The sequence below is a fragment of the Uranotaenia lowii genome, chromosome 2 (genome assembly GCF_029784155.1).
Source record: "Uranotaenia lowii strain MFRU-FL chromosome 2, ASM2978415v1, whole genome shotgun sequence".
Lineage (NCBI taxonomy): Eukaryota > Metazoa > Arthropoda > Insecta > Diptera > Culicidae > Uranotaenia > Uranotaenia lowii.
In genome coordinates, this window is record NC_073692.1 from 181477106 (window position 1) to 181491001 (window position 13896).

The 13896-nt window shown below is 35.0% G+C and overlaps 1 protein-coding gene across 4 annotated transcripts in view; it reads left to right on the top strand.

Annotated features, from left to right (window-relative positions):
• LOC129749873 (dynein intermediate chain 2, ciliary) overlaps positions 1-13896 on the top strand; it is a 97056-nt gene that overhangs the window by 18292 nt on the left and 64868 nt on the right. For 2 of the 4 annotated variants that reach the window (XM_055744973.1, XM_055744974.1), the window contains exons 3-4: positions 7745-7849; positions 8410-8561. In XM_055744973.1, coding sequence (XP_055600948.1) covers positions 7745-7849; positions 8410-8561 — 257 coding nt within the window. The remainder of the gene's footprint in view (positions 1-7744; positions 7850-8409; positions 8562-13896) is intronic. The other 2 variants (XM_055744975.1, XM_055744976.1) reach the window with 2 other exon arrangements.

The window sequence follows — 13896 nt, forward strand, 5'->3', positions numbered from 1 at the left end:
TTAAGCTGGGTCATATGCGAAAGGTTGAAGAAAGGGATTCCAAGAAGCGATGTTTTCTCCCACATCACCCAGTTCTAAAAGAGGCCAGTACAACGACTAAAGTTCGTGTTGTTTTCGACGCAAGTTGCAAAACTTCTTCGGGGGTTTCATTAAACGATGCCTTGCTGTTGGGTCCGACAATTCAGCAAGATCTTCGATCTATCATTTTGCGAAGCAGGACAAGGCAAATTTTGATAGTTTCAGATGTCGAGAAAATGTTCCGCCAAGTTTACGTTAGGCAGGAAGACAGGCCTCTGCAGTGCGTTCTGTGGAGAAGTTCTCCAGAAAAAGAAGTAGACGTTTACGAAATGAATACGGTTACATATGGTACAAAGCCTGCTCCATTTTTAGCAACAAGAGCACTGATACAACTAGCTATGGATGAGAAGGAACACTATTCAAGGGCAGCTCAGGTACTTCAGACTGATGTTTATATGGATGACGTCATTACGGGAGCAGACTCTAAGGAAGAAGCAATTATGTTGCGCCACGAACTCGATGCAATCATGAAGTCAGGTGGATTTTTACTTCGAAAATGGGCCTCGAACTGCCCTGAGGTGTTGAAGGGCATTTCAAAGCAAAATTTGGCGATAAAGGAGTCGGAAGAAATCTTGTTAGATCCAGATCCGTCGGTTACAACCCTCGGTTTAGTTTGGAGGCCAAAATCGGACATTTTAAAACTTAAATTTCAAATTCCACAGTTGGCAGTGACGGAGCAATTAACAAAACGGAAGATCTTATCAGTAATTGCGTCTTTGTTTGATCCATTGGGCTAGGTTGGAGCTGCTATTACAACAGCAAAGATTTTCCTACAATTACTCTGGACTTATGAAGACAGTAATGGTAAAAAACTGGATTGGGATTCACCTTTACCCAAAATGGTGGGTGAGGAATGGTGGAAATTCTACAAACAACTTCCCTTGCTGCAAGAAATTGCTATTGGTCGCTGCCTTATCATTCCTAAGGCTGTTTTGGTGGAAATTCACTGCTTTTCGGATGCGTCACTAAAGGCTTTTGGCACGTGTGCTTACTTGAAAAGCAAAAATGCAGAAGGCAGTGTTTGGATACGATTAGTCAGTTCTAAATCCAAGGTAGCCCCACTTAAGTGTCAGTCGATTCCACGTTTGGAGCTGTGTGGCGCATTGATGGCTGCTCAACTTTACCAAAAGCTAGCGGAATCTTTACAAATATCGTGTAAGGCATATTTTTGGACAGACTCCTCGTGTGTTTTGCGTTGGCTGGAATCGACACCCACCACATGGACCACTTACGTTGCAAATCGTGTTTCAAAAATACAAATTCTAACAGAAGGCCACACTTGGAGTCATGTTGCGGGAGTTCATAACCCAGCGGATATTATTTCGCGAGGAATATATCCAGAATCCTTATTAGGAAGTTCGCTTTGGTGGCACGGACCCGGTTGGTTGATTATGGATCCAGAATTTTGGCCGAAACTGGTCGTACCTTTGTCGAGCGATGTTGAAGAAGAAAGATGTCGAAAAATCGTCGCTAATGTAGCTGCACCTTTTGCAGAATTCAACATCTGGTACATCAGCAAACACGCCACATACACAGACCTAATACGAAGAACTGCCTATTATTTAAGAATTATGGAATTGTTCAAACTTCCTAAAGAGGCGCGAAAAATGTTAGAATTTCTGTCCACAGCTGAATTAAAGCGGGCAGAATATGTTTTAATTTCCCGAGTGCAACGAGAAACGTTTCCCAATGAATGGAAAGCCTTGTCATCTGATCAGGCTGTTGCGTGTAAATCCTCTCTACGTTGGTTCAACCCTTACATTTCACCTGAAGATGGAATCATGAGAATCGGTGGCAGATTAAATCGTTCACAGGAATTATCAGATACGAAACACCAGATTATTTTACCGGCAAAACACATTTTCACTCGGAAATTATTAGAACACTATCATGAAAAGCTGATGCATGCAGGCCCTCAACTAATGTTAGCCGTTATAAGGTTGAAATACTGGCCCCTGGGTGGGCGAAACTTAATTAGGCTGGTGGTCCATCAGTGTGTGAGATGTTTCAGATTAAAACCACGGTTAGTTCAACAGCAAATGGGAGATCTGCCCCCTGCTCGGGTAACACCGTCTAGAGCATTTTGTAAAACCGGAATTGACTATTTTGGTCCTGTTCTTATCAGACCAGGGCCTAGGAGAGTAGCAGTAAAAGCTTATGTCGCTGTGTTTGTATGCATGGCGGTGAAGGCAGTGCATTTAGAGCTTGTGTCAGACTTATCGACCGAAAGATTCCTTCAAGCTCTGAGAAGATTTTTTGGGCGAAGAGGAAAATGCCAAGAAATATTCTCAGATAATGGGACAAACTTTGTGGGAGCCAAAAACTACCTTCAGGACCTCAGGCATCTTTTGCAAAATAAAGATTTCCAAGAGAAGGTTTCGAAGGAATGTGCCAATGATGGAATTAAATGGCATTTTAGTCCCCCCAGTGGTCCGCACTTTGGTGGCTTATGGGAGTCAGCTGTTCGGTCTGCAAAACAACACCTTTTCAAGGTCATGAAAGAAACTGCGCTCTCGACCGAAGACATGACAACACTTTTGGTTCAGGTAGAAGCCTGCCTGAACTCCAGACCATTAACCAAGATGTCCGATGACCCTGATGACCTTGAACCATTAACACCTGCACATTTCTTAATTGGTTCATCGCTGCAGTCGATTCCTGAAGAAGAGCTGTTGAAGGTTCCCTTTAATCGCATTAATACCGTCCAATCAGTACAGAAAAATCTTCAGAACTTCTGGAAGCGATGGAAAACGGAATACTTAAATCAGCTACAAGGAAGAACAAAGCGATGGCGCCCTGCTGTCTCGATAGATGTTGGTCGATTGGTGGTAATCCACGAAGATCATCTTCCTCCACTCAAGTGGAAAATGGGAAGAATTCACGAGGTTCATCCGGGAGAAGATGACATTGTGAGAGTTGTTACTCTTAAAACGGAAAAGGGATTTTTGAAACGTCCAGTGGAGAAAATATGCTTGCTACCAATATCTGAATCGAATGAGACAGAGGAAATTTTGTCATCGGAATTGTAAAAAATGTCAATAAAAATAGTCTGTATTATGCTCAGAAATCTAAAGTAAGAATGTGTCTGATAATTGTCAGAAGGTTTGTCGGAAAAGTCCGAACTATCAAGTTTAGAGTTGATCGAATCAGAGATAATTGTCAGAAAGTTTGTCGGAAAAGTCCGAACTATAAATTTTAGAGTTGATTGAATCAGAAATAAGTTTGTCAGAATATTGACGGGTAATTGATTCAGAAAAAAGATGCATTTTTCAGGGTGGGTGAGGATGTTTGATAACGTGCCTTTTCACAACCCTGGAATTAGTTAGTAGAGTACTATGAAAAGAGATGATGAGGTGGACTGATAGTGAGGAGGAAAATCATAGCTGGTGCTGACCAGCCTCCCGACGACCCATTGTTTCCCGACCAACACGAGTCTTGAGGACAGTTGCCGCCCGAAACACATCTCGATCGGTTTGGTCTGAGTTGACCCGAGAGTTTTTTTATATCGAGTTACCAATTTAAATTTAAGTCTAAAAATTGTTTTTAAGGTAAACCCAGTATTTCTAAGTGAAATTATAGTTCATGTGTGCCCTCGAAGAATCGGCTTTATTATTTCCGTAAAAGTGAAAAAACCATCAACACTTAACGTTGACGACCAACGCATCAGCACAAGGCCATTGTTTTACCATATTGCATGCTGTAGAACGAGGGGACGTCGGAGCCAAACGGTCAGCCAGGTCATTGTTGGGATAGGTCGTGGCAGTATTCCAAGGTAACTGCACCTGTTTCTCAACCATGGATAGACAGGCATTAGTGCGCCAATAGGAGAAAGCTTGATAGGTATTGAAATTTTAGGCTAAGCTAGAATGGAAATTCTCTTTCTGAGTTTCTCATGTAGGGGAGAGGAAGGCTATATGCGCATATTAAGGAAAGCACTCATTTTATCCTATACTCCAAAAGATAGGAGTCTGAAAACTATATGCACATGAGCGGACATCTGTTTTATATACGTTAGTGAAATTTTTCTGTTAAAATCTCTTACAGTTTTAGTGAAAATCTATTATATAAAATTCTCTTGTAACGGTGTTTGTAGTACTACTCCTCCGAAATTACCCAAACGATTCGAATGAAATTATTTTTAGAATATTCTGTAGCCATGCGAATCGGTTTATATCGATTAAAAACAACAGAAAGTCGCATCTATTGTCCGTAATAATTAAATTTGTAGTTTTTTGAATGAAATAAAAGTCATGGCTTCCATTTTTCGAGATTTTTTTTCCTTTGGGCTGTTTGTTTTTCGTCTCCAAGGTCGAGGCGTCGCGAACAGACGTCGTTAGAAGATAGTAACCATGGCATAGCATACTGATCATTGAGAATATTTTGGCGCGTATTTCTCAACCAAGCATATTTTCAATGTAAGTGGTGGCGATATGAAGCGTTGATGTGATATTTTTGTTCTTGATTCCTAGCTCATTTCTACAGCACATGGTTATGAATGACGCCTAGATGTGACTCAGGTTGACATTTTGCTGATCGAATAAAACATATAATATTTGTTTGGCCAAAATCCTAAATTGAAAAGTCAGGCATTCATTTTTAGAGATTTTCTTTTCTTCGAGGGGTTTGTTGGGTTTGTTTTTCGTCTCCATGGGCGAGGCGTCGCGAGCAAACGTCGTTGCAAGATAATAGTAACCAAAGCATACTGTTCATTGATCGCTGGAAAAATTTAAAAATTAGGCGCCTATTTCTCAACCAAGTACCTATATTTCTTATGCACGTGGGGGCGATATGCAACCTCGATGTGTTTTTCTTGCTTAATTGTAAACAGCACATGGTAATAAATGACGCCTAGATGTGACACGGATTGATATTTTATCGATCGAATCATAACCATATAAACGATTTCAAATATTAAAACCATTTTTAATTCGTATTAATTTAAGTAGTAAATTGTTGTCCAAAAAATATGAATTTGGTAAAGATAAATACGAAATAATGTTATGACACTTTGCGGACGTTTAAAAATAAGAAATTGGGAAGCTTTACATTCAATTTCGTATAATCCAATACGCCTGAAACGCTCGACACATTAACTGAACTGGAGTCTATGACGCATCTGAAAAAGACCTATGTGTTTTCACTTGCCCCAATAAATGGGACAAATGTATACTTCGATATTTCTTTCTGTCAATATAACTTATATTTTTTTGAAAATATAACTTTTTTCAGAGAATATGAAAGTTGAACTGTGGTGATATTCGTTAGGATTTGACCGGTGTTTCATTTTTGAAAATTAAGATTTACAGTAAAAAAGACACATAATTTTTATTATCTCAACAATACAACATAATCCTAAATGAAATCGCAGATCACCACCAACAATGTTTAGGAAATTTTGAAATCAGAACTGCTTCAATTAAAATCTTTAAAATAATGGGTGAATATATCTAAACATAAGTTTACCACTTTTCAAAACCAATCGTTTCTTTGATTCATTGAGTTAAAGTTCAAAGGAATTAATTTGCATTTTTTGCTTGAATAAAAATAGGAACTTGCAATACACAAAATCGCCAGATTTAATGCCATGACAAGTGCTGTTTGGGAACACTTTAAGTTGAAATGTGTTAAGTCTATAACTTAAGTATTAGGCGATTCTTTTTGGAAATGATTTTGGTGAAAATATGGATTTTAATTCAAACTGCTTCGAAGGATGGAATAAAAAGGTGAATAAAAATCTGTTTGAAAATGGTTAGTAAAAAATCTTTTTTTATGGCTTATGTTCATTCGTTCTTTGATAGCTCATGTCTCTATAATTCTTTCCATCATCTACGAAAATGTGACTTTTCTTATGCTTTTTATTTCTTCGGCTCTAAAAAAATACACCATCCAAATCTAATTGGGAGCTGAAAGCGCTGCGTTAGGCAAAATATTCGGCAAATACTCCAAAAATTGTCGCGATATTGAAAACAATATAACAAAACGGAATAAATCTACTGAATGGAATACAGCAAATGAAACAGTTACATATTATCAACATACAGTTATTTATTGAACAAATTACCAAAATTGGGTTTTAAAAGACCCGTTGAGTTAAAATTCTTCGGTTAAATTTTGATAGAATTGAGCGGGATGATTCGAGTAAAGGGAAAGAAGGGAAATGTAAAGGAAACTAGGAAAAATTGAAAATGGCCGCCAAGTTGAACATGGTAAGACGAAGTTTACCGGGTCTGCTAGTAATTTTATAATAAAAGAAGTCAAAATAGGCGATTTCCGAAACTGGCGGGCTAAATGCGCATATTTATGTTTTTAGCTATATTTCATTACCGCTTGCAATATTTTGATATTATTTAATTGAAAATGGTAGAAACGGATGTTACGCATACGTCAAGGCCGAAATTTTGGTGAAATTTTTTACATCACTAGTTCTTTTGCATGAAACATAGTTAAGTATGCCATATGGCCATATTTCAGGGTAATATTTTGTTCATATTGTATTTTTATCGGATCAGTAGGAAGTTTTTCTTTTTTCGCTGTAAGATCATGATTTGAGCGTAGATTTCATGTTTAAATGATAGAAAGTAAAAAATTTATAAGACTAATCTATTTTTCTTGATATAGGCATTTAACCTACCTTGATATGGGCATTCAGAACCTGTCTCTTATTCCAATATCTTATCATTTACAACTTTGCCAAAAGCTTCGATTTGTTGAATTTCCGATTTCCAGATGAATAAGAAAGAAAAACCACTAAAATTTTTGTTCACAGAATCTGTATGCACAATAATTAAAGTTCAATATATTATAACAAAATTGACAAAAATCTTGTTTGAATTTTTAAATTTTTTCGACTTTATATAATAATTTAATTTTTTCATGCCATGTGTTAAAAGCGTATTACCCTCAAACTGCACTAATTAGATATGATGAATCTCCAGCCATATCGTCAATCGGCTGTATGCGCATATTACCCAATATGCGCATATAGGAACACTTCCCCCTATAGTTAGCTGATGTAGAGAAAAGGCGGGAGCAATTCATGGGAGCTTTTCATCAGCATGTCCTCTAGCCTAAAATTTCAACACCTATCAAGCTTTCTCCTATTGGCGCACTAACGCCTGTCTATCCACCTTTCTTTCATATTTTTATAAAATAAATTCTCTCTAGTTTTTTTTCCGCCGCACATGATATTAAAATTATAACTAAAAAAAAATTCATTAAAAATTATTGATCCAAAAACGTCAAAAACAGTTATCCAGTTGAATTAATTATATCATACTATAAAACAAAAAATCTAATCTTTCTTTTCAAAATGCAGAAAATAATAACTGGATTTTTTTTGTCTAATTAATTTGAACTCACAAACAACGAAGCCTCTTTGTAATTTATAGTTAGTGATCTTTTCAATGTTTTATTTAGTAACATAAAGTTACGTACAAAAATAAAAAATTCTCTAAAATTGAAACACAGGATCAAACAATTTTCTACCACCTTTCTTTCTTGCATGAATCACAATTCAAAAAAATCTCCGGTCACTACAACCACCAAAAACAAAACCAATCACCATCACCAAAACACCATTCACCATCAAAACAAAACAAATTGGAACGAATCACCACAACAACAAAAACAAAAAAACCCAAAAAAAAACAAAAAAAAAATCTATCAGAACTGAACATCACCTTGGACAAACCAACAGAGCCAAGTCCGGAAGAGGAAGAAGCATCACGCAAATCGGAAACTCCGGAAGGCGAAGAAGCCGAACGGGAAGAAGGTAATTGGTTCCTAACGTTCGGTGCGCTTTTGCGATGTTTTTCTTTCTGGTTTTTGGAAACCCGTCTACCTCTACACTCCGTATTTATTATCCTTGCTTTAATGTGGATAAATATACATTCGGTAACTTTTGCGCTTCCGTTAGCAGTTATCTTTGCAGAAAAGCTATTTAGGAAAACGAAAAGAAGTAAAACGCTCTTTTATGTTAATCGCCAGGTCGGGCCACTATTAAGTAGGATTTTCAACCTTTAAAATTGTATTTCCTTTTTCACTGTTCTTTTTTATTGCAAATGTACGTTTAGCTTTTTGTTTACTCAATTAAACTTTACTGCTACCGGAACGAAGTCTCCATAATGTAAATAAGTTTCTCTGTTCATATCCATTTTCTCTCATTTAACTGTTTCAACTTAGTTAGTTACTGCCATTCATCCCCACTTCCTAGACAACAGCAGAGTAGCGCAAAGCCTTCGAATTGATTGATAGTGCAGAGTAGAACCGAAGAGAACGAAACGAGATTGTGTGTACCCTTTTCAATTTCAAATCCTAATTATCCCTTCTCAGGAGAAGAAGGCGAAGCCGATGCCGAAGCCCAGGAACAGGAAGAGGAAGCTCAGGCGGCCCCGGAGGAGGAAGCGGCCGGTCCGAACAAGAAACTGACCAATCAGTTTAACTTCTGCGAACGAGCGGCTCTTACGATTGCCAATCCGACGAGGGTGAGTAAATCCAATATTGAGGTTGCTAGTACTTATTCTCGAAAATGGCCCCAAATGAGCGTTTCCAATAATATCCCTGAAAAAAAGTAAAAATTTTACTGAACCAAGTCGATCCGTCAATTCGTTTTACGTTATAACATATTTGAATATATATAATACAATACTAATAAATTTCGTTGTTCATTTATTTTGAGATCTTAGTGCAACTTAAGGTCATGAATTTTGATTAGTTTTCTAAATGACGCAAATTTTGTTTTTAATATTTCCTACAGCTAATAGAGTAAGAGTGTGAAAAGAACTGTAAGACGCAACCGGCAACACTACACGTAAATTTCTTCGATTTTTTCAAATGAGATATAGGAGTATATATTAGAGTGTGTCGTTTTGTAACTTTTTTCGAATTTAAAAAACCTTGTTTTCTAAAAAAATTCCTTTTTGGTCAAAACGAACGAAAGAACTGTTGCAGATTTTTAAATGAGACTTTGGTACCTGGGTGTTGATTTGAAATTTTGTATGCAAAAACGCGAAAATTTTTTGGTTTTTCTCAGATATTTTGTCTCATGCAATGCTAATTAAATTTTGAATAAATAAAGCTTACTGGAAAATTTTCTGGCGGTAGAAGTAGCGATAAAATAGTTTAAGCGCCCTAAACAGAGTTTTTTTCATGAATAGAAACTAGCAACACTGACAGGTTTTCTTCACAATTGAATAAATATTATTTTAACAAGGAAATTACTAACTTTAAAGCATTGAAATGTTTTGATGAAAATATCTTTTTAAGAGTCTCTATCTTTGCAAAAAAAAAGTAAGGGTTACCAAAAATTTAGAGTTACCGATTTTTTTTTGTTTCCAAAAACCCTCAAATTTGTCCAATTGTGAGATAAATTCTCTGGTTTTGCAATTTTTTTAATGAAAGTCCATTCTCAATCCTTTCCCCCTTCTGCAAGAAAGGATTTTAAAAAACAAAAAAAAATATTGTTGGTATTGAAATATCATCCCATGCCAAAGTTGGTTCCATTTGCTTGGTTAAGTCCCAGTCTTCTGATAAAATGATAGTCTTAGTTAAAATTTTAATTAAATGATCATAGTTAAGCAATCTATTGGTAAAGAAAAAGAAAATTGATGAAAAACCAGATTTTTATGCTTCTTTAGAGCACAATGTCTCAGAATCCCTTTCACACTTGAGATTCAGTGCTACCCTTTTCCGTTTTCAGATTCATATTTTGCATATAGCCTTCTGACGATTCCTTTTAACCATCCATGTCTTTTTTTGCAAGTGTTTTGATTTTAAAGTAGGTATTTATTAGGACGAATTTGATAAATTGAATTAAAAAAATCCTAAATTGTGGTTTTCATTAAGGATTAAACCGTGAATAGCTCTTCACACGATGATACAAACAACATAATTTGTTCAGCAATGTTTAAGTGCAATAAAATCCGCACCTTTTGATGGCATTGATATCAAAAATATTTCACACTAGGCACACATTTTGATCAGTTTAATACAAAATGTTTAGACCAAAAAAAGTTTTTTTCCTTAAAATAGCTTGCATATTTTCAATTTTGAAACAATTTTGGTTCATTATTCATTTCTTACGTGTAGCTTTTATACCCAGACAGAATTATAAAATATATGAATTTTGTGAAAATTTTTGAACCCAGAATTTATTAAAAATCAAATGTTTTGAAAGGGGGCTTTTTCAAAGCACGCGTTTGCGGAACCTCTACAAACAAACACCTATACAAAAGTTTATTCTCCATATATTTATCATCCATTTGGAGGTTGAGCCCCCAGATTCCCAAACATTATGCAATTTTGGGACACCCTAATGTACTTCTTGAAAAATATTGTTCTAAAAAAAAGGACTTAATTTTAGAACATTGCATGGGTCAAATATTTCAAATGTTCAAAAATGTTCAAATATTCATTTAATTTTCAATAACCAAAACTTGGCTAATTTAGTGATAAAGTAATATAAAGTAATCAAATATCAATCTGACAAGCCACAATTTGAGGAATTTACTTACCAAATTGCATGTGCAAGATGAAAAGATGATTTCAAATTTGAAAATTGGAAATTAAAAATTGAAATGTTTTGAAAAAAAGAAACGATTTGGAATTTCAATTAAATCATTAAGCTTGGAAAGTGAATAGCTTGAAAGTTGATTGAGCATGAATATTGATAAGAAAAAAAAAACACAAATAAATAAAACTTTAAATTCTAAAACGGAATAACAAATCAAATTTCATATCTTAAAGTTAAACTCTAGCTAATACCACAACCGAAATTTATCAAAGCCAGAAACAAGAAATTGGGTTTGGAATGCATGGTTAAATCAAGCATTGAATTTCAGAGTAATATTTTTCTCCAATACTTTCCGTTCTGTAAATTATTTTTATTGTTGCATTTTATCAATTCAAACAACATCTATCTTATGAAATCAAAATTTTGGATGGGATTTTTTTATCAAATTGGACAGCCTTTCTTTTCTATAGGATTTTTTTTTCTTCCTCAAAGTTTTAATAGGTTTTTCCCTTGTATATTTTCGTCTGCTGGAAGGGGGTCGGAGTTTTTAATAATCAAACTGATTTTTTTTTTCCAAAAACCTTCAAATTTGTCCAATTGTGGGTAAATTCTCTGGTTTCGCAATTTCATTTAATGAAAGTCCTTCTTATTCCTTTCTTAAATTCTCAACCCTATCCTTCTACTGCAAGAAAAGAATGATTTCAAATGATTAAAGAAATATTTCTCTTGTTGAAATATCATCCCAAGCCAAATTTAGTTCCGTCCCCCTCCCTCTCCCCATTGGATGTTTTTTTTATATTTTTCATACTCAAATATCCTTTGATGTCACATTTGATTTCATTTGCTCGATTTGTTCTGGAGTTAGTCAAAAAATGTGTATAGAAGCCCACCTTATTCCTTTTTTTTTTCTTTCAATGAAAAAAAATTGGAGCTTCAAAATGTCTTACAAATATTTCTCGTATTCAAATACTCTCACATGCCAAATTTGGTTCCCATTCTTCGATCAGCTCTCCAGTTATTCCGTAAATTGTCAAGGAAACCCCCCCCCCCCTCTCCCTTTCAATCCACCTAATTGAAGGAATGAGGGGTACCATATACTCATAGAGGCATTTCTCGTACCCAATTATTCTTCCATGTCAAATTTGGTTCTATTTTTTGCGCCTTTCAATGGTTTGAGCAAAATTACAGTATTCCAATAGAATATTTTGAAAACGTCAAATCCTGATAGTCACTATAAGTCGACGCTGAAGTTTCGGAGTCAACTATGATTTCATAAATTCTATGGAATAAAACATTTGGGTTGTAATAATTTAATAACTTATCTCAAATCTCTCAAATCCACAAATCTTTGGTAATCTTTCTTCTCTCTATGCAGAAACAAAATAAGAGCTTCCTTTAGAAGTTTTAATAATAAATACATATATGCATTATTTCATCTCTTCAACCTATTTTCCCAAATAGGGATATGATATCTTTATCGTAGGCGCATCTAAAACAGTCTTTATCTCTAATACCTCATCATTTTTGTATTTTCAGAAACCAGTTTCTGTATATTCTAGTTTCCACATTATACCAAAAAATAAATTCACTTGATCGTAACTTTGAATCACGTCTCAATGTCCAAGCATAGTTTTTATTAAAAAACAAAAAAGAATTTCATAAAAAAGTTTTTTCATATGGGGATTTTTTTTATTATCTGACGGGTTTGCGCCGGGGGTCTTCAGATTTTCCCCAAAATTGAAAATTTGGTTCATTTTTGCGACTTAAAAACACATGTATTTTTTCAGATTTCTAACATTTTTATTTTTTGAGTTAGCTTCGGTTAGATTTTTTTGAAAATAAAAAAACACCATTTTCCAAAGCTACATAACTCTGTTGTTTCTCAACGGAAATTATAAAATAGCACATCAAAATGCATTGAAATTTTACCAGCTTTCCAAATAGAATAGTTGAAAAAAATTAAATAATGACCTTCAACATGAAAAGTTGTAAATAAACTTTAAATGGCGTCTAAAAGTACCGTCTGCACCACCGAATATTTTGCAAAAAATACCATTGTATAGCTCGATTCATGATGCAACTTTCATCTGAAGACACTAAAGTGGGCCATTAACACCTTGAAGAGTTATGAAAGAAATAATGACAATAAATCTCTTTTTATGCATGGAAAACAAACAATGGTCGAACAACTGCACTTACATATGGAGATAGCAAGGATTTCTAACAACATGGAAACAAAAGAACTTATCAAAGTTGGTAAAAAACACCATTTTTTCGTCCTTTTCAGACTGTCCCTACTCGCATAACATTCCGATATGAATTTTCGTCATTTTAGGTCAACAAAAGGCTCCAACATAAAAGACTAAAAAAAGAGGTTTTGTTCTAGAAATTTCGAAAAAAAATATCAATTCGTGGCTGTCCTATATACCTGAATAACAGTTCCATATGTGAAATACCACGGATTTGATTACTTTTCAATGTTTCTTTCGGCGAAATAGTCTTTTGTTTATTGCTTTGAATCATTTAAACATTTTATTTAACTCACTTGATGTCGAATGATGCACACTAGTTTTCGAAGGCAGGTCTGACTTTCTTAGGAATGACTTCCTGAGCGAAAAACTATCGGATGCAATCAAAAATCGTAAAAAGATTCAACTTACAATGTGGAATTCATGATTTTTTTTTTGCAAAAGTATGTTTCTTTTTCAGACAAATGCATTTAGAAGTTAAAAAATGATCAAATTTAAGTCTTAGAAAGTAGCTTGGTGAGAAAAATATATTTTGTATGGGACTGTTATGCTAGTAGATTCGAAAAAGGTTTCAAATATGGTCGATTAACAGTCCCATAATGAATAAAAATGGTGCTCTCGACCTTACCAATAACCCAATTTCGAAAATTTCAGGCCTAACGATTTATTATGACAACCTAGAAACGATTTTCGTTTATGCTGAAAGTGGTGGTCACAATTTTAAAATATATTCCAAAACAGAAAAAGCTGATTGTCTCGCTTGCTTATTTTTGTATATGGGACTGTTATGAAAGAAGGGGCGGTAGATTGTTGCAACTTAACTGACTTCATGTTATATCGAAAAATCTAATAACGTATTCGTTTATAACCAGTTTTGCACCAGGTCACAACAAGTTATGCACATTTTACTGTCATTTTTAGAAGTTTATGCGCTAAGTTTTGCATCCGTAATTCCCCAGATTTGATTTGAAATGGACGGTGGAACACTGAAGATTCGTGTGTGAGCGATCGAGGTAGCAAAACACTGACGACGAATTATGTTCGTTCTAGTATGGTAAA